The sequence below is a fragment of the Labeo rohita genome, chromosome 3 (genome assembly GCF_022985175.1).
Source record: "Labeo rohita strain BAU-BD-2019 chromosome 3, IGBB_LRoh.1.0, whole genome shotgun sequence".
NCBI classification, from domain to species: domain Eukaryota; kingdom Metazoa; phylum Chordata; class Actinopteri; order Cypriniformes; family Cyprinidae; genus Labeo; species Labeo rohita.
The window spans coordinates 3056881-3077715 of NC_066871.1; the positions used below are offsets into that span (position 1 = coordinate 3056881).

The window sequence follows — 20835 nt, forward strand, 5'->3', positions numbered from 1 at the left end:
CTTGACAATAACGCGTGGCGCTTCATCATCGTGAATAGAGAAACTTTGCTAAACGCTAAAGGTCTTAGGAGGCTGTAAGTACCACACTCAAAATGGCGCCCTGAACTCTCCATCTCTCACGCATTCATATTCCTTTTCCGCCCTCCATGCTCTGTCAGTCTGTAAAAATCCCACCTGTCTAACGTCCTTAGCGCTGTACGACACTGTGTTTTAGTACCGTGCATTCACAATTCGTCTGGTTTCCAGGTATGTTAAGTTTCATCTGTTTGTATGACAGTTAAATGGAGTGTATTATTAGCTGGTGGATTTTACCTGTGCTTTTGGGTCAGCTGCTATTTATGTGCACGACTGTGGCCAAGAACTGTGACGCTTTAATGTTTATGCATACAGATTACCTGCTTGAGGACTTGTTTACAGTGACTGAAACTCTACAGCTGAAGGAATATTATTAAATCTGTCATACCTCGAATATCTTGTTTTAACTAGAGTTTTAACCAGTTACTATAGCATAGTTTGCCATAGTTTCATAATTAGTGCATGAGCCTTTTATCTTCTCTGAGGGGACAAACCTGGTGAAATTAAGATTTAATAATAATGATGCATGGAAATGTTTAAGGCGTTGTTGTTTGTTTTGATACATGCATGCTTTTTAAGCTCTATGGCATGCATTATTGTTTTTCAGGGGCTCATTCATCATGGCATTAAGGAGTGTGAGTCGTCTGCTTGTGAACAGCCAGAGATGTGTCCTTTTTACAGCTTCCAGATCACACAAAACTGCTGCAGCCTCTCCACTGGGTCAGAACAGCGGTTTGTTTTAAATGTCTCTCTCTATATAGGGATATAATGCACACATATGGACCTCTGTGTTATTCCAGACCTGTATATTTTTATGTAATCTTTATCAATGCATTTTTAATTTCACAGCTCAATTATAGAATTCAAGTCATGTTTTTCAAGCACTTCAATTTGCACACTGCATGCGTAACATTGTAAATATGCACAAATGTACAATTCTGCTATTTTATCTGACGCAGAGAAGTCTGGCGAAAAGAAGCAAGTGAAAACACGTACGTTTACTTCTTTTGCAATATTTTTTACTCTAAACTTGTGAAGATCTGGTGATCACTAACCTGCATGTCTGTTTCTAATCTGCCATATAAACCTCAGCTAAAGTGCAGTTTAACTGGCGTGATGCTTTGGAGCTGGAGGGTCTTTTAACAGAGGAGGAGATCATGATTCGAGACTCTTTTCGCACCTACTGCCAGGAGAAACTCATGCCGCGCATCCTGATGGCCAACAGAAATGAAGGTGTACATACATATATATCACATTGACAGCTAATAGTTTACATTGATCTAAAGCACTTTTAAACCAACTGCCCTTCGCTCTCCACTAGTTTTTCACCGTGAGATTGTGTCTGAAATGGGGGAGCTTGGTGTTTTGGGACCCACCATTAAAGGTATGCACAATGTAACAGTCTAATATTGGTTAGCAATCGATATTAGAGTAGGGTTGCATGGTTAATTGAAATAAAATCGAAATCTGCAATGTAATTCAGTAAATATATGCACTGCAAGTTTCAGAGTAAAGTGTGGCACTGTGTTTATTTTAGAGATTTTTTTTTAAAATATACCCTTCTTGTCAACTAAGTGTGTTTGTTCAAAATTTAACTAGCTGTACTTTCCTGTAACTCTCTTTCACCCATGCACATTTCCCAATCAAGGTTACGGCTGTGCTGGCACAAGTTACGTGGCCTACGGTCTCATTGCTCGTGAGGTGGAGCGAGTGGACAGTGGCTATCGCTCGGTGATGAGTGTGCAGTCCTCACTGGTCATGCACCCCATCAGTGCTTATGGCACTGAGGAACAGAAGGAGAAATACCTGCCCAGACTGGGTATGACTACAAAATCACTAGCCAAACATTCAGAAAATGTGTCAATGCAAAAATCGTAATGGTTTATATTCTTTATCTATTGATGTTGGGCTTTAGTTTATAAGATTTATTCACTAATGTCTATGTGTTGTGCAGCACGAGGAGAGATTCTAGGTTGTTTCGGACTGACAGAACCAAACCACGGCAGTGACCCGGGCAGCATGGAGACCAAGGCCAAGTACAATCCGTCCAGTCGTACCTTCACCCTCACCGGCTCCAAGACTTGGTAGGTTCTGTACAGCGCTTATATAACACACAAGCTTTAAAACTAGCAAAGTTCACAAATGCATGGAACGGCATGGATAAACTCAAATCACAATTCATTTGTACAAAATGAGAAGGTTAAAACAGTTCACTTCCAGAATAAAAGTTTTCTGATAAGTTACTCACTCCCGTGTCATCCAAAATGTTCATGTCTGTCTTTCTTCAGTTGCAAAGAAATTAAGGTTTTTGAGGAAAACATTTCAGGATTTTCTCCATATAGTAGACTTGGGGATCACCGGGTTAAAGGTCCAAATTACAGGCTCTACACGATCCCAGCCGAGGAATAAGGGTTTTATCTAGTGAAACAATCATTCATTTTTAAAAAAACAAATAAAAATGTATGTACTTTTTAACCACATATGCTTGTCTTACACCAGCCTGAGCTTGTGCATTACATAATAAGCTCACACGTGACGTAGGCAGAAGTACTGACCAATGAAAGTCAAACACCCTTTACAAAAAGGTAAAACAATGATATCGGATGATTTTGAAGTTGGAGGAGAAAATGAAATTGAGTTTTTTGCCCAACCTTTTTGAATGAGCATTTGTGGTTAAAAAAGTATAGAAACATAATTTTTTTTAGAAAATGACCAACCATTTCGCTAGATAAGAACCTTCTTCCTCGTCTGGGATTGTGTAGAGCCCTCTGAAGCTGCACTGAAACTGCAATTTGGACCTTCAACCTGTTGATCCCCATTAAAGTCCACTATATGGAGAAAAATGTTTTCCTCAAAAACCTTAATTACTTTGCTACTGAAGAAAGAAAGACATGAACATCTTGGATGACATGGGGGTGAGTAAATTATCAGGAAGTGACCTCCAGTAAGTAACATTTTCTGATATTTACAATCTGTGTCCACATGGTGGTGTCATGAGCCTTTTTAAAGACTGCATTCACTTAATGGGCAGTTGCTGCCACTGCGCAGTGTTGACGTATTTTTGTAGGCCAACCCTGAAGTTAAAATCACCCTGTTTCTCTTAAGAAAAAGCCAATAGGATTTTTTTCCATTGGCTTTTGGATTTTTGCAGAAAATGGGCTATGTAATCAATGAAAGCCTGATTCCTACACATTTGTTCATCATGATAAACATACACAGATTTTAAATACAATCACCATAAGTAAAAAGCTAAATGTAGGCTATAAATGAACAAATGGCTGGATGACTTCAACATCACTATTTTTAAAGGAAAGGAAAGGAATGAGTGACATGTGGCCAAGTATGGTGACCCATACTCGGAATTTGTGCTCTGCATTTAACCCATCCTAGTGCACACACACAGTAGTGAGTAGTGAACAAACACACGCACGCACACACCCCGAGCCATATCGCTATCGCTGCGAGCGCCGGGGAGCAGTTGGGGGTTCGGTGCCTGTTTGGCGTGATGACATTTAATGTCCCAGACAACTTCTGTTACCATTTAGACACTTCTTGACAGTCACCTTTTTCAAGACATCATCTGAAAGCTGAATAAATAAGCTTTCCTTTGTGTTGTTAGGATAGGACAATATTTGGCAGAGATACAATTATTTGAAAATGTGGAATGTGAGGATGCAAAAAAATATATATTTCTAAGTATCTTCATGGAACATGATCTTTACTTAATATGATTTTTGTGGTCCAGGGTCACATTTTGTAAAATTATTTATATTGTGGATGACATAAGTGGCAATCAGTCTCTTCTATCATTTTACACTCGTCCCCACCTCTCACACAGGATTACGAACTCACCAGTGGCTGATATCTGCGTGGTGTGGGCCAAATGCGAGGATGGGAAGGTACGTGGCTTCATCTTGGAGCGTGGCATGAAGGGACTGTCCACCCCCAAGATTGAAGGCAAGTTCTCCCTGCGGGCTTCGGCCACCGGCATGATCATCATGGATGAAGTGGAAGTACCAGAGGAAAACCTGCTGCCCAAAGTTACAGGACTGGCGGTGAGTGAAAAAGAAACTCAGTCACCATCAAGAAACACTGGCTCAGGGTTTATTGGCTTTACTACAATTGTAGTATTCTGTTGATTTCAATTATCGTTTATATATCAGGGGCCACGGGAGAAGCAAATTTCCTCAGACTTTTAGAAACAATAAATTTTATATTCAAATGATAGCAGAGGATTTATTTCCAAGCAAATTAACTTATTTCAGTTCTATATAAAGGACACAATTCTTAGAATCCAACCAAAATCTCTTCAGGCTGACTTCATCCACATGTCTAGGCCTCCACAGTGGATATTATCTTCAATCATTTAAATAGTAATCAATTAAAATTGTTAAAAAAAAAAAAAAAAAAAAAAAAAAAAAAAAAAAAAACAGAAACAAGGATGAAGCATGATCTTCATGCAACTGCCCTTAAAAGCACCACCTACAGGGACCAGAGATAACAAATTAGATGCATGTGCATCTTTACATGTCATGCATATTTTTTTGTGTAGGTTTTTTATTTTATTGTCCTTATACAAGTAAACGTTTAAAACAAAAGGCCAATATACTGTATATCGCTCAGGCCAATTCACTGGCCAGTTGTTGACCATTTTGAGATTTATCAGCTGAGTCATAATCAGCTCTTATTTCAGTTCCCAATTCTACTGACCACCTTCTCAATGCATAATACAGTTTTGCTTTATTTTTTAATCAACTTTCATTACATAATGCTAATATACTTGATTTTTTTTTTTCCCTTGTTCACCAGGGTCCATTTGGGTGTCTAAATAATGCTCGATATGGCATTGCTTGGGGAGCTCTGGGAGCCGCAGAGTTTTGTTTCCACGCTGCACGACAGTACACACTGGACAGGTCAGAGCACATCTGTTATCTAATGACCAGCTATACCTATAAATGAGTGACTGGATAATGTGAGAAGTGTGGTAGAATTTCAAAACATAAATCTTCCAGTTTATTGCTTGCATGCTAAGACTGGCTGTCGTTGTGGTTAAATTGTTTGTGTAACATAATCTGTAATGTCCCCATTAGAATCCAGTTTGGAGTTCCTCTAGCCAGAAACCAGCTGATCCAGAAGAAAATGGCAGACATGTTAACTGAGATCACCATCGGCCTGCAGTCGTGTCTTCAACTGGGCCGACTGATAGATGAGAAAAAGTGAGGTTCATCTATATGCTGCTGCAGTTTTGACTACATTTATAGATTAGAAAATTATTTTTTGAGGACGCAGGAATTAAGTTTAGAACCAAGAAAGACAAATGCAGTTGAAGTCAAACGTTTACATACACCTTGCACAATCTGCAAAATGTTAATTATTTTATCAAAGTAATTGTGATCATACAAAATGCATGTTTATTTTTTATTTAGTACTGCCCTGAATAAGATTATTTCACATAAAGGACGTTTACATATAGTCCACAACAGAAAATAATATTTGAATTTATAGAAATGACCACGTTCAAAAGTGTACGTACACTTGATTCTACACTTAAGTCCCTTGTTTGTCCTTAACAGTTAAACTGCCTTCTGTTATTCAGAAAAAATCCTTCAGGTTTCACAATTTTTTTTATTTTTTTTGTTTTTCAGCATTTTTGTGTATTTGAACCCTTTCCAACAATGACTGTATGATTTTGAGATCCATCTTTTCACACTGAGGGCAACTGAGGGACTCATATGCAACGATTACAGAAGGTTCAAATGCTCACTGATGCTCCAGAAGGAAAAATGGTGCATTAAGAGCCGGGGGGTGAAAACTTTTGAACAGAAAGAATATATGTACTTTTTTTTCATATTTTTTATCATATTTTTTCATTTCAGTACTGGCCTTCAGAAGCTACAGAAGATACTTACATGTTTCCCAGAAAACAAAATAAGTTAAATTTAACGCTGCTGCTGGCTCTTAATGCATCGTTTTTCCTTCTGGAGCATCAGTGAGCGTTTGAATCTTCTGTAATAGTTGCATATGAGTCCCTCAGTTGTCCTCAGTGTGAAAAGATGGATCTCAAAATCATACAGTCATTGTTGGAAACGGTTCAAACACGCATAAATGCTGTAAAACTAATATTTGCTGTCATTTTTTAAAAATTCAACTATTATTTTTCCTTGTGGACTACATGTAAACATCTTTTATGTGAAATATCTTATTCAGGTCAGTACTAAATAAAAAATAACATGCATTTTGTATGATCCCTCTTATTTTGGGTAAAACAATAAACATTTTGTAGATTCTCCAAGGTATGTAAACTATACTTTGTGCAGTTACAACCTGCTACAGGGTCACTGAAAACCAGGAAATGTCATTTTAAAAATAATATATGAGAAAAATGTTTAAATTATTAGATGTATACTTTAGATATTAGATATATAATTATTAGATATATATTTTCAAGCTACTGATCTTTACTCTCTGAACTACACTGACAGAGCGGCTCCAGAGATGATATCTATGCTGAAGAGGAACTCCTGCGGTAAAGCCCTGGATATCGCTAGACAGGCCCGAGATATGCTGGGAGGAAACGGCATCGCAGACGAGTATCACATCATTCGCCACGTCATGAACCTGGAATCCGTCAACACTTATGAAGGTCAGAGAGAGTAAAGGAGACATGAATAAAGTGATCAGATCACACATTACAGAGAAACCCATCTGTAATCCCTGATTTGAACTTCCTGATCCTGGTCATGACACAGGCGGGAGTTTTGTAATGCTTTGAGCTCTTAGAAGAGTTCTGAAGTTGGATATTTTTGGAGGATGTTGGAAAGCTTGCATTAGAACATTTTTTACATTATTTTATGTCTCATAAGTTATTCACAAAATCTACACAGCACTAAATACTGATTGTGTTCTTTTGTAGGTACCCATGATATCCATGCCCTGATCCTGGGCAGAGCCATCACCGGACTTCAGTCCTTCACAGTGGACAAATGAGCTGCTGTCACATCATGTCCACTGACTGCTGCTGCCTTTGACTTATAGCTCATACAGTTCCTGAATGCTTTTAAAGATTGCATTATTTGCCATTACAACTGACTTGAAATTGTCACTACAATATTCTGAATCTGGTGTTTAAAGGTGAAAGTAATGTGTGTCATATATGAATGTCTGTACTTTATGTAGTCATTGTCAGAGATCTATTTTTCTATGTTCTAACTAGATTGCAATATTTTAAATTAAGGTTTGACTGCAGGTTTTTCAATTAGATTTGTAAAGAAATGCACCAAGGATCACAGAGATGAAAAGTGCATGCTGTTGTTTGTACATTGATGTATTATAGAAGGATCTCGAAGAAGTGTTGAACAAAACTATATTCACTGCAGTTGAATAAAAGGTGAAATATTTTAGCGTTGGTTTTTATTACACAGATGGTACTGAGGGGCTCTAAGGCCTGTTATCAAATCCTCATTTTATAATGGTGTTGTATCTTGCTATCTGTATCTATTTAGAGCAGCTCATTTGAACTGAGAAAGCCATAAAGAGAATTGGCAACAGATTAAATGAGTTTTCAATAACTAATGCTGTGGGAAAAAGCCTTAATCCTACAGAAGCTCAAACCTTAGCTATTGAAACACAAATAATGTGGTTACCCAAACCACATTTGCAGGGAGTTGGAAGAAATGATAGTAAAAGTCCTTTAGGTAAGCCATGTAATCCATCAAAAATTGATTTTACTTTTTACTTTACTTTAAAAACATGTAAACACAAATCAGATTAGTATATCAATGTGTATTTGAACTTTCTTTAACATACTATTGTAATAAATGTTTATATTTTGAAATGTTTGAACAGTTTGTCTCTAAGTTTTAAGTTAAATTAAACAAGACTCTGTCTCTGTTAGGACATCTGTATATACCATGAGCAACATGCAAATCATACGTGTATTCCACCTCAAATTAAGTTACAGTTTGTTTGGTTTGGTTGTGTATCTACTGCTCTGAGCTGTGCTGCAGGCCTTTATTGATGGCGGCCAGGGTTTGACTGGCTCCCTGTAGCTCCATACTCAGCTGACTGCTTCTCTCCAGCACCTCCGACAGCTCATTGATGCTGGCCTCCATGCCCTGACTGTGCTGCTCATAATACTCAAACATCTGCTCCTTCACCTGCTGACACATCTCACTCACCTGCACAGACATACACACAGCATTAGTTCATCCAAAAATGCTGAAAATGTACTCTACCTCAGCCCATCCAAGGTGTAGAATTTGTTACTATCAGACACGACATTTACAAAACATTAACTGATGGACTGGAGCTGTGAAAATATACTTGTGGAATATTGTGATGTTATTATCAGCTGTTTGGACTCGCATTCTGATGGCACCCATTCACTGCAGAGCATCCACTGGTGAGCAAGTTAATTTTCTCCAAATGTGTTCTAATGAAGAAACAAACTCATCTACAATTTGGATAGCCTGAGGCCGAGTACATTACAATGTTTGCATTAAAAAATAGGAAAGTTTTGTATATTTTAGGCCAGTTGTTGCTAAACTGTATTGCGTAATTATTTATTAACAATCACTGGCTTTTTATGCATACAGTATGTGACCCTGGACCACAAAACCAGTCTTAAGTAGCATGGGTATATTTGTAGCAATAGCCAACAATATATTGTATGTAATTATCAATTTTTCTTTTATGCCGAAAATCATTATGATATTAAATAAAGATATTTTGTAAATTTCCTACCTTAAATATATCAAAACTTAATTTTTGATTAGTAATATGCATAGCTAAGAACTTCATTTGTACAACTTTAAAGTCGATTTTCTCAATATAATTTAAAAATAAATTAGATTTTTTTTTGCACCGTCAGATTCCAGATTTTCAAATAGTTGAAATAGCCATATACTGTCCTATCATAACACACCATACATCAATGGATGTATAAATCTCAATTCCAACAAATTGTTTCTTATGACTGGTTTTGTGGTCCAGGGTCACATATATGCAATAAAAACAGAAAATTCTTTTAGCTCTGGTGGATATTAATAAAAAAATATTAATTCATTTTTTTTTAACCCCAATACCCATAAAAGGTAAACCTTTAAAATGTGTATGCTTGTTAAAAAAAAATCATCAATATAATGAATATTCAGGCATACATCGGATTGCCTAGACAAAATATAAATTGAAAATAATAATAAATATAATTATTTATATTATTTTAGAAAATAATAATAAAAATGATTAAAAAAAACAGTAAAAACTGTTTAAAAAAATAAAACTTGCTTAGTTTAACTAAATGTCAAAAATGTTTATAGTTTGAAATGTATTATGCATATAAATATGTACAGTACACGTAATACGTAAAAAATATAAAACAAAAATGTGAAATGAAAATGTGCATACACTGCATAAAAAATCAAAATGCTACAAAACTTTCATTTTTATAATCTTTTTAAATGTTTAATGATACACATATTCTGATATATCTATATTTAGATATTATGTTGGTATTATTTCAGCCAACTGCACTGACTACTTACAAACACAATATCAGCCAAGCACTAATGTTTTTTGTTTTTTTTTCGGTTTCCTTGCATCAGTTTTAGTGTTGAGTACCTTTTTAATGAGCTGTTCCTCAAAGCTGTTCATCACATGTTGGTCCATGGCCCGTCTCTCATTGATTTTCTCAATTAGGTCCTGTGCTTTTTTCCCAATCACATCTATTCGTGAACTCGTGGGAGCCAACACGGCAGCTTCTTCCATAGTACTGCTGCCCGGCGAACTAGTCGAGGTTTTTGAAACACTCACACCCGAGTCCTCACTGTTATAGGCGAGAAACAGGTAAAATGTCTGTAAACGTAATCAGCCATCGCTAACAAGCAAAAAAAGTTTTCTGTTACTGGCTCACCTTTGTGGTTCATTGCTGTCATCCAAACTAACAAATGACAGAGTTTCACCTGTTGAGTTAAAACCATCATCTGGCACCTGAACCAAAAGGAAATTCACTTTAGCAGCAATACTAGATCATTATCAGATTTTTGACAATTTTAGTATAAAATCACATGTACTTTTGCTGATGAATGGTAATGGCCAGTTTTGGGTGTTGACTGCAATGTCATAGAGCCTGAATTTCCAAAGAAGTGCTGAGCCATGGCCTTAAAACATAATATATGACACATATGTTAACATTAACATGACAGATACAGGTACGTATATACTTTAACATGACAATTAACCTGCGTCAACATACAAAACCTAACTATACAGTCATAGTAACATCGTGTGGTGATTTAATGATTATACTTTGAACTCCAAAGTACGTCAAAGAATACCATGGTACTATTATCGCACATGTAATTCCTGTTGTACCAAAATAATGCATAATTTCATAAAGTCAAACTTTCAAACTTTTCATAAAGTCACTTTGCGTTAATATTAGCATGTTAAATTCTCATACTGTAACTAGCTCGTTTCTTATCAAATCTGAATGACTTAAACTTACTCTCTTTAATGTGTGACCGTCGAGTAAAGTGTCTCTGGGGTTTTTCCAAGCCGTAAAAGTAACAAAGTAATAACTGAGTGGTAATTTTGTTCGTTTTTATCGGAGTTGTTTACAATTTACTCAAATCTACATCGGGCAATGATGCACGTGACGTGCACGCGCGCGTGATTCTATAGGAAAACGACAGTTAATTATATAATTTTACCACACATATTTTTATTTTATTTTTATTTTATTTTTTTTTTTACATATCGATAGTTTACTTTCCAGAAACTTCTTTCTGAATAAATAAGTATTTATTGAGATTAATTTAAAAATTAGATAAGGGCCATAAACTGCTCTCCCACAACCAAAAAACACATTTAAAAGCATTTAGTAAATAAAAGCAAGTATTTAAATCTTGATGTTTATGAAGATCTTTCTATGATCTGTTGAAACCCACAATAATAAAATATCTGTAAGCTTAATATATATAAAATCATCAGTTATTGGATACTTTTAACTAGGAGATGGTCCCATACCCTAACCCATAAATTTCAACTTATGATCCTGGTGAAAAAACCAGCATATGCTGGTAGGTATGTTTTGATGCTGGGATGCTGGTTAGGTATGTTTTGATACTGGTTTAAGCTGGTCCTTTGCTGGTTTATGCTGGTCCTTGACCAGCAACATGACCAGCTTAAACCAGCATCAAAACCTACCTAACCAGCATATGCTGTTATTTTCACCAGGGGAAAATTATATTAATTTTTTTTTTTAAATGTTTTTCCATTGTTGTTTTGATTCTTTTAAAAAGTGAAGTTCAAAAAAAAAGGCTATTTTTTTAGGCTATTCAGGCTATTTTACATTTTCTTTGTAAATTACTTTGTAAAAGTGTGCCACATTTTTCATGTCACCACTAAAACAGTGTATGTTTTAGTTGGCTGAGACTGATTTTAAGTACACCCCTATATTTATAATCAGGAACTATTCCTGTGTCCCTCCCTCTAATAGCTACAAGGTGTGAGTAGATAGGCCCAATCATTTTAAGGGTAAATTTAAAAGTCTGAAAAATCTGTGTGTAACTTTAAGGCACGTCACTACTGAACACCTTTTTTTTTCTGCAATTAAGCACACTTTTTTGGGAGTTATTTCCTAACATTTAAGTTTTTATATGTACACCACTGTTCAGAACAGTGCTAGCTAACCATGTGCTGATTAGGATCTCTGAGCTAGCTTCAAAAGTGTCTAAAATTGTCACTACCAAAACAGTCTGACTTGGTGGCGCTTCTGTATTGACATCTTGGTTTTTTGGGTGTTATCCCATAAAATTGTCACTACCGAAACAGTTTCAGAACATGTAATCCCAAAACTAAATTTCAGTACAGTTATGCAAATTTTTAGTATTTTAATATCTTTTAGTAGTGTTTTAGTATATGGGTAAAAATTCTGCAATGTGATGTGGTCACTACCAAAGCATTACTGTCACTACCAAAAATGTGCAGTCACTCCCAAAACACAGAATGTTTTGTAAATAAAGTATACTGAATTATCAACTAAGATGTTATGATAATTTTTGGTTCAATGTATGTTCAAACTAATGAATCCTTAACTTTAAAATCAGCAATATCTCAATAGTCAATATAACCCTTCTAATTACATTATTTTGGTAGTAACAAATTTGGGGAAAGGACAAATATTCCAAAACTTTCTGAAAATACAATATGAGAATTAACTGCACAATTACTAGAAATGTGTACCTTGGATATTATAGAATTTGCATATCAAATTTTTGGGGGAAAAAGACATTTTTTTCAAGACGTTTCCAACTCTGACTTTGGACTGGTTCTGTAGAATGGCCCATATAAGCCATGGTATTTTTGTTAGTGTTGTGTTATCCACTTTTTTTTAAAGAGAACGTAAGAACAGTATTTTTAACTGTACAAAACACTTCATTTTGCTGCTAAATATTACATATTGATGTGTCTTACCATGTTAATTTAATGTGTTATCTTAATTATGAACACACTGGTTTGTAGTGCAAACAGATTTACCGTTTGCTGCTCGTTGTTATTCTTCTCATTATTTTCCTATAGCGGCCAATGAACCGAAAGTCTCGCCCATAGGCTTACTTCTTTACTGAAGAATAAGGTGGATAAGACCAACAAAGTTTCTTCAAATCCTCTGTCAATTTGCAATCCAACAACAGTGAGTTTTATAGGGAGACCTAACCTCATAATTTGCACTGCAGTCTCAGGTCAGCATCTGAGGAGCAACCATTAATCCGTAAATGGAAATACATTCAGGCCTGGCCTCACTGGCTCAGAACATAATGGACTGTAATAATGAGATGAATGAGTGTCAGAGGACACACATAATCCCTGCTGTTGCCGAGCCAGCTGGGACAACCAGAAGCAAAGTACAAACATTTGCACAATGATTAAAAAAGGCTATTGTTCAACTTTTATGTAGTTGAGGTGAGTTTTTTTCCTCATTCAAACAGATTTGGAAAAAGTTGGCATTACATCACTCACCTGTGGATCTTCTGCAGTGAATGGGTGCCGTCAGGATGAGAGTGAAACAGCTGATAAAAACATCACAATAATCCACACCACTTCAGTCCACCAATTAATGTCCATAGTCTATAATAACACTTCCTCTCACAACAACATTGTCGTCTCACATTTGTTAAGACTCTCATTTGACGGCACCCATTCACTGCGATGAGGAAACAAACTCATCTATATCTTGGATGGCCTGGGAGTGAGTACATTTTTAACAAATTTTCATTTCTGGGTGAACTTATCTTTTAATGTTCATTAATAAAATTGTTTACTATGTAAAATTGTATACTATTTTATATTTATTGTTATTTCATGTCATGGTTTGGTTGTTTTATGAGATGTTAAATGACTCTTGGATTTCTAAATAAAAGTGTAAAATCACTGATTCAGAATAATTCCAGGACACTGACTTTTAGCAGGGACACAAAAAATAGGTGGACAAATGTTCAAAGTCAACCCAGGTGCCAGATTTCATTTAAAAGCTCATCCAAAAATAGAAAACAGCAAGGGACACGAAGAAGAGAACAGGATGTTGTGAAGGCATGATGTCAATCTACTGATGATTAGACAGACAGTATCTGTGCTGACACATTATCACAGAAAGATCATATTCATCAGTGTCTCATATCATGACTGCTCAGCTTTTGTTCACCTCAAAAAAGGCACAGTCTGGGGCTAGTTGTTCCATAACTGTAGTCAAAACGTTAAGATATGTGTTAATGCGTTAAAAAATTATGAATTAGAAGTAAATAGAAATTTGCTTTCAGAAACAAACCCACACAGGTGAACTGTGTGACAACTTGCCCTGGTGTCAAGACCCACCACACACATTGTCACATACAATAACTCCACATAAAAAACAATTGCAGTGCATGCAGTAGCATATTTTGTTGATTGATTTATGAGGGCTGTATAATATTACTGGCCTAGATATTTTTTTTAAGAATTTTGTGATATTGATATTCATAATTGCTAATTTAAATATCAGCAACTGCACTTAACTGCATATTTTGCTCAGTTTGGACCTCTGAATAAAACTGATCCTTAAGTATGAGCTTCATAATCCCATATGAACCCACAAAACATGATGTATCAAATATGATACTTTTTTTTCACTTTGTTCATCTCCCATAAGCACTCTTGCGCAATTATTCTTATGATTCTTATTGCAGGGGTCAAGCTAGAGAGCTTGAAATCCATCAGGAAATACACAGAGGAGATAAAAAGCCTTTCATGTAGCCTAACAGAACAACTAACACAGGCAGCTCATGATCTTCTGTCAAGCTATGTTGATTTTGAAGAGGGCCATTATGAAATCAACAAATCCTGTACAAGCTCAAATGGTTATGTAAGAGGAATACTGCTTAGCTGTAGCTTAAAATTAATTTGACAATACCCTGACAGAACTTTCATCTTTTGAGAGTTTTCCGTTGTCCCCTCATCCTGAATTTAGTCTAAAAGAGGACATGCTTTACTTTCATGTTACTCAGTGGCAATGCAATCCGAAATTATTCAACATCAAACTAGTGCTTTAAAAGTTCTTAATTAAGTGTGACAGAAACAAAAAGGAAAGCCTATCCACCTTTTTCTTCCCATAATAGTGACCATTTGTAAATTTTATGGGTCTGGCTTCAGGTCCCAACAGCATCCAGCTATTTTTAGCTGTACAAATCAGCTTTATTTGCTGCTTGATATTGCCAATTGGTGTGTCTTACCATATTATTTTAATGTATTATCTTAATTATGAGCACATTGTTTTTCATGTTTTTTTGTCCTCAGTGTGAAAAGATGGGTCTCGAAATCATACAGTCATTGTTGGAGAGGGATCAAATACACAAAAATACTGAAAAAAACAAACAAAGAATTTGTGGGACCTGAAGGATTTTCTGAAGAAGAGCAGGAAGTTTAACTGTTCAGGACAAACAAGGGACTCATGAACAGCTATCACTAAAAAAACGTGAATCATTCAGGTAACAACACAGTATTAAGAATCAAGTGTATGTAAACTTTTGAACAGGGTCATTTTTATAATCATACAGTCATCGTTGAAAAGGGTTCAAAAGCACAAAAATGCTGAAAAACTATTATTTACTGTATTTTTGTTTTAAATTCAACCATCATTTTCTCTTGTGAACTATATTTAACCCTTTAACTGTCACTCCCTGTCTGAAACATAGACATGAAAATGCACTATCCAAAGTTACATTTTTATAATTCATGAACGAAATCATTTTGTAATATGATTTTGATGTACGATTTCCATGGTAATGCAATGTCTGATTTTAAAATGGTTTTCAAAGGATGAATTTTGAGATTTTAAGTTTTCAGTTGATATATAATTTCTTAAGATTTCTTTGCGTGATTGGGAAAAAGGCAATGAAGAATGTCCTTTGCGACAAAGGTCAGAACTCCTGTTATGATGTAGATTTTTGAGGTGCACTCCTGTCATAAATTAATCTATTACTTTTCCTACATAATTTGTAAGACAAAAGAGTGGTAAAATATCTGTTTAGGAGTCTTAGACCTTCTCAACGATATATTGTTTGTCATGATTAGATTAGAATTTATTTGTAATACATTGTAAAAAACAATTTGTTGAGTCAACTTAAATAATTTGTAACCTGGCTGCCTTAAAATTTTAAGTTCAGTCAACTCAAAAAAAGTGTATTCAACTTGAAATGTTAAATTATACTAAGTGACAACTTAGATATTTGAGTTGAATCAACTTAAAATGTTAAGGCAGCTGGGTTACTTACCCATCTGTTAAGTTTAGCAAACAGAAATATCTTGTTGTTACTTAGTTGTTACTTAGTACAACTTAACATTCAAGTTGACTAAACTTATTTTAGTTGACTGAACTTCAAATTTTAAGGAAGCAGGGTAACAAATTATTTTAAGCTGACTCAACAAATTGTGTTTTTTATTTTTTTACAGTGTATGTTGAAGTAAACTTAGGCATCCCACAGAGTGGACGGTGACAGTTAAAGGGTTAAATATATTTTATGCGAAATATCTTATTCAGGTCAGTACTAAATAAAAAATAACATGCATTTTGTACAATCCCACTTATTTTGGTAAAAATAATTAACATTTTGCAGATTCTGCAAGGTGTATGTAATTTATTGTAAACATTCATAACATCTTTTTAGCTTAAGCAATTTACTATGTCCTTTAGGATTTGACTGTCATCCTGTAAATCTGTAGTAGGAGAATAGTAATAGTAGAAATGTACAAATGCTTCAGTATAAAAGTCATGCCAGTATTCATGTTTAAAAACAAAAGTTTCAGTGTGTCACACTCAGTGTTGGGAAGGTTACTTTGGAAATGTAATAGGTTACAGATTACAAGTTACTTGATTTAAAATGTAATAAGTAGTGTAACTTTTCAATTACTTTATTAAAGTAATGTAACTTATTTTAATTACTTTTTGATTACTTTTCAAAATTTCTAATATTTTCTACTGTTAATCATTTTGAACATTTAAACCAGGCAGAGTTAGCCTTACAGTAGCGTTCAACACTGATTACTGTCAGACTTTCAAAATCCTTTATCATTTGAATTAAGATTATAATAAGTAAGGGATAATATACATCTTTATTTTGCGATAACAACTGGGTGAATGTACATTATCTCACTTATTACACAGCTGCTTGAAAGATTATTTAGATTTTTCATGTCAAAATTATTAGACACGAAACACTGATCTGAGTTGAAATATTTGAAAGCTTCCATGAAGAAATCAGTTGCTAGCAAATGGCAAGTTCAAACTAGACATTTTAGAGTACAGTGTAGTCATACCACTTTTATTACACAACATTTCACCACATAAATAATTAAGTAGTAGAACTAGTTTGTTAGTTATCTTATAACCCATTACAATGTACACAAAAAAAAAAAAAAAAAAAAAAATGGCAGCAGCTGTGTTTGTATGAAACAACAGAGCGAGCCCACGATACCAGGATGACAGAATTAAGAAATTGTACACATAATATTGAATTAAGCTTTTTAATAAAAATATTTTTTTTATATATTTTATTAGCTAACCAAAAGCAAAGCTTCCGCCAAGAAAAATGATCAAGCATATAGCACTGACTTAAGTTGCCCTGAAAGAGTCTGAGCTGTGTAATAATTTAAAGCACAGCCACCACAAATTCAGACTTTTTTTTTTTTATTTACTTATATTTTTGGGCTTTTCATGCCTTTTATTGTGATAGGACAGTAGAGAGATCACAGGAAAGAGCTGGGAGGAGAGAGAGGAGCGGGATCGGCAAAGGACCTCGAGACGGGAATCGAACTCGGGTCACCTTGAGCGTAGTTGCGCTATATGTCATAAGATCATAACATAAATAACATCATAACAAGAAATAGTTTAATAGCTATGATACTGGGTTTGAAATCAAATGTTTGCATAGTTATGACAGAAAACACTAGCATCTAACAATGCCTTGGAAAAAACAATCTTAAAAAATAAAGTTTATGCACAAACCCAAATAGGAAATAAAACAGTTATCGAATAAGCATGTGTCCTATTCTGTGTCCTAAACTCCTGAAACATCGGTGTCTCATTTTAGAGCAGTCAATGCAATTTAAAAGAAGTCAATTAAATCTGTAAGTGGGGGTGGGTGGGTGAAAAAAATTCAGACGTAATCCCCTTTGTAATCACTGGCATTTTTCAAAAGTAACCGTAATTCAATTACATATTTTTTCTCAACTGTAACTAATTACAATTACATTTATTTTGTAATTAAATTACGTAATTCCGTTACATGTAATTAGTTACTCCCCAACACTGGTCACACTTACTCTACTGAGTCTTTACGAACTGTAAAATTGGAAATGTTCTCAAAAATAAAACTGTTTAGTAGTCAAATTGAGTATTTTCATCTGCTAAATAGTCGCGTAAACAAACGTCGCGTTCGTCTGAAGTGGTAACCATAGCAACGGACTATTGACAAAGCAACGTACTACTAAAATCACTTTTTATAGATTTTCATGAACGAAATTTCAGGATATTTTTACAATATTCATACTATTTTTGAATATTTTCACGTTTGCCGAAAAATATTTTTATATTTTTCTGTTTTGTAAACAGCGCTATATAAAGAATTTGAAAGTGAATTATAAATGCCATTGTTTCAATGACATGTCGGACTTGTCACGCACAATGATTTATTTTCGCCCAAAACAACGCCAAGATTAGTTTGATAAACTGGAATTAACAGGTGTCAATGAGAAAACAGGTCTTTTCGGAGGGATCACCATGTTCGCGGAATCCCCGACTTAATTAAGCGAATTAAAGGACTTGGGACGCGGCCAGCGGAGGCATTACGGTGACTTCTTGGAGGCGGGGTGAAAGGAATTCATCTACCTCTCTCCAGTGATTCAAACCGGCGGAAAGTGGGCGGTCCTGGAAATTTACTCCGGTCTGATTGATAACGTTGGCTTCAACGGACGGTGAGAGGCTTTAGCACCACGGACAGCGAACGGACGCGCATGCGCAATACGCCTCTGTGAACCTTGGACTTGTATGAAGACGAAGTGTAAGCTCTGTACACTCTCAAAAACAAATCTACAGGCGATGTCGATATAACAGATGAACTAAAGCAAACAACAATGAAGGTGAGCACACAACTTCTAATATTTAATTAGTGACGAAGTCATTTGGATACTGAAGTTTGAATAAACAGACTGTCTCACTTTTCCAGATTGTTATAAAGCGAGGAGTTTTTAATCAGAAATCAAGGCAACACTCAGTGGCGACAAGTTCGTGAAAGAAACATCAAACATCTTTATATTTGGGCGGATTTTGGAAAGGCTGGTAATGAATTCTCTCAACGTATCAAGTTTGAACTTTACGGATAAGACTGGACATGCTTTTCAGTACTCTTTTCCAAACGAGGACCCGATGTTCAAAGACTACAAGCCAGTGACCCGCGACCTCATTCCCTTGCCAAAGGGGGTTTTGTACCTGTTAATGGCTGCGCTGGTGATTGTTGCAGTCGCCTATGCCATAGTGGGACATCTAATCAAAGACCTCGCAAATGATGTAGTAGGTAAGATAAAGGTTATGTATGACCTAAAAAACTAACAGAAGCTTATACTTGTGGTTAGCTGTTCCAGCCTTTTCTAATGTATTTTGTACAATGATAAAGCTTTGGTATTCTTTGAAGTATTTAAATGTAACATGGTACTATTGCCATGGTACGTTTTTGAAGGGATTTTTTGTTGTTGTTGCAGAGTTTTTTTTTTTTTTTAAGTTTGGGGTTTATGAGGTTTCTTAATAATATAATAACACAGTAATATTATGAAATATTTTTGCATTTTTATTATTTAATTATTGCTGTGATGCAAAGCCGAATTTTCAGGATCATAATCTTCACTGTCACATGATCTTTCAGAAATCATTCAAATATGATAATTTGCTACTCAAGAAACATTTCTTAATATTATCAGTGTTGAGAGCAGTTGTATACTGCTTAATAATTATGTGGAAAGGTGTGAATAGAAAGGTCAAAAGAACAGCATTTATTTTAAATAGAAATGTTTTGTAATGCATTATAAAGGTCACTCTTGAGACCAATTAAATGCATTCTTACTGAATTAAAGTAGTAAATATTTTCCAAAAAAAAAAAAAAAGTACTGACCCAAAACTTTTGAATGGTAGCATATTTAAGCCAGTTAAATCCTATTCAGTGTAAACTGTATAGTAAATGGCCACAACTATCATCATTTGCTTTGCTGGTGTGAATAAATGCCTCATCTACTGCAGCAGTAGGACATTGGTTTCAGCATAAATGTGACCCTGGAGCACAAAACCAGTCATAAGGGTCAATTTTTAAAAACTGAGATTTATACATCATCTGAAAGCTGAATAAATAAGCTTTGTTAGGATAGGACAATATTTGGCCGAGATACAGCTATTTGAAAATCTGGAATCTGAGGGTGCAAAAAAATCTAAATATTGAGAAAATCTTAAAATCTTTAAAGTTGTCCAAATGAAGTTCTTAGCAATGCATATTACTAATCAAAAATTAAGTTTAGATATATATACGGTAGGGAAGTCACAAAATATCTTCATGCAACATATTCTTTACTTAATATCCTAATGATTTTTGGCATAAAAGAAAAATCGATAATTTTAAAACATACAATGCATTTTTGGCTATTGCTACAAATATACCTGTGCTACGTGAGACTGGTTTTGTGGTCAAGTGTCATATAGAAAAATGTGAATAAATGGATTCATTTGTAAAATTTATGCACAATTCGTATTATGTTTTTAAGAAAATCTCTGCTCCTCACAACGGTCATCACTTGATTTTAATCTTAAAAGCAAAAGCCAAAAAAAAAATTACTGTTACTTTGAAACAGAAACTTTCACTCAAGTATGGTTTTGACTGGATATTTTTGCTTTTTAATACAGTAAATGTCAATATTCGCACCTCAACTAAAGTCAAACTTTTACAAGTTTTCTACCATAAAATTTTCTTCTCTCTTATTATAGACTGTGTGCTTGGCCCTAACGAAGACGATGCAGAAAAAGATGACATATCGAGCATCAGACCCACCCGTCTGCCCGCGGCTCTGTCCCTATCCCATTCTAATGCCTTCCATGTGTGGGACCAGGATGATGTGGTGATCCCTTTACCGTCGGACGACAGCCCCCAGATGAGCCCTCTGCTGCTGGCCGCTATCCCTTACATCCCCTCCTTC

The 20835-nt window shown here is 35.2% G+C and overlaps 2 protein-coding genes across 4 annotated transcripts; one reads left to right on the forward strand and one right to left on the reverse strand.

Annotated features, from left to right (window-relative positions):
* The first annotated feature begins 86 nt into the window (after positions 1-86).
* Positions 87-7472, forward strand: gcdhb (glutaryl-CoA dehydrogenase b). 2 transcript variants are annotated; one of them, XM_051105909.1, is made up of 12 exons: positions 87-246; positions 683-807; positions 1035-1067; positions 1168-1308; positions 1397-1459; positions 1724-1894; positions 2030-2159; positions 3914-4130; positions 4885-4988; positions 5166-5291; positions 6558-6718; positions 6989-7472. In XM_051105909.1, exons 2-12 carry the CDS (start codon positions 696-698, stop codon positions 7060-7062), a joined length of 1332 nt encoding a protein of 443 aa, XP_050961866.1. In that variant the 5' UTR covers positions 87-246; positions 683-695; the 3' UTR covers positions 7063-7472. The 2 variants fall into 2 exon arrangements, with proteins under 2 accessions (XP_050961866.1, XP_050961867.1); XM_051105910.1 differs by having other exon boundaries at positions 88-246; positions 683-795.
* A 137-nt stretch (positions 7473-7609) lies between these two features.
* Positions 7610-18534, reverse strand: syce2 (synaptonemal complex central element protein 2). Of its 2 annotated transcripts, none has more exons than XM_051105913.1 (5): positions 18491-18534; positions 10146-10232; positions 9986-10062; positions 9694-9898; positions 7610-8252 (listed from the first exon to the last, which is right to left on the reverse strand). In XM_051105913.1, exons 2-5 carry the CDS (start codon positions 10227-10229, stop codon positions 8058-8060), a joined length of 561 nt encoding a protein of 186 aa, XP_050961870.1. In that variant the 5' UTR covers positions 10230-10232; positions 18491-18534; the 3' UTR covers positions 7610-8057. The 2 variants fall into 2 exon arrangements, with proteins under 2 accessions (XP_050961870.1, XP_050961869.1); XM_051105912.1 differs by lacking the exon at positions 18491-18534 and adding an exon at positions 10580-10725.
* Positions 18535-20835: the final 2301 nt, after the last annotated feature.

Bases quoted from the DNA above. Each gene is read 5' to 3' on its own strand.
- syce2 (XM_051105913.1), bottom strand. From the start codon at position 10,229: ATGGCTCAGCACTTCTTTGGAAATTCAGGCTCTATGACATTGCAGTCA. The intron at 10,063-10,145 runs GTACATGTGATT...CTTTTGGTTCAG, and splicing joins ATTACCATTCATCAGCAAAA to GTGCCAGATGATGGTTTTAA. The intron at 8,253-9,693 runs GTACTCAACACT...ATGTCTGTGCAG, and splicing joins AGGAACAGCTCATTAAAAAG to GTGAGTGAGATGTGTCAGCA.
- gcdhb (XM_051105909.1), top strand. From the start codon at position 696: ATGGCATTAAGGAGTGTGAGTCGTCTGCTTGTGAACAGCCAGAGATGT. The intron at 1,895-2,029 runs GTATGACTACAA...TGTGTTGTGCAG, and splicing joins GAAATACCTGCCCAGACTGG to CACGAGGAGAGATTCTAGGT. The intron at 2,160-3,913 runs GTAGGTTCTGTA...CCTCTCACACAG, and splicing joins CTCACCGGCTCCAAGACTTG to GATTACGAACTCACCAGTGG.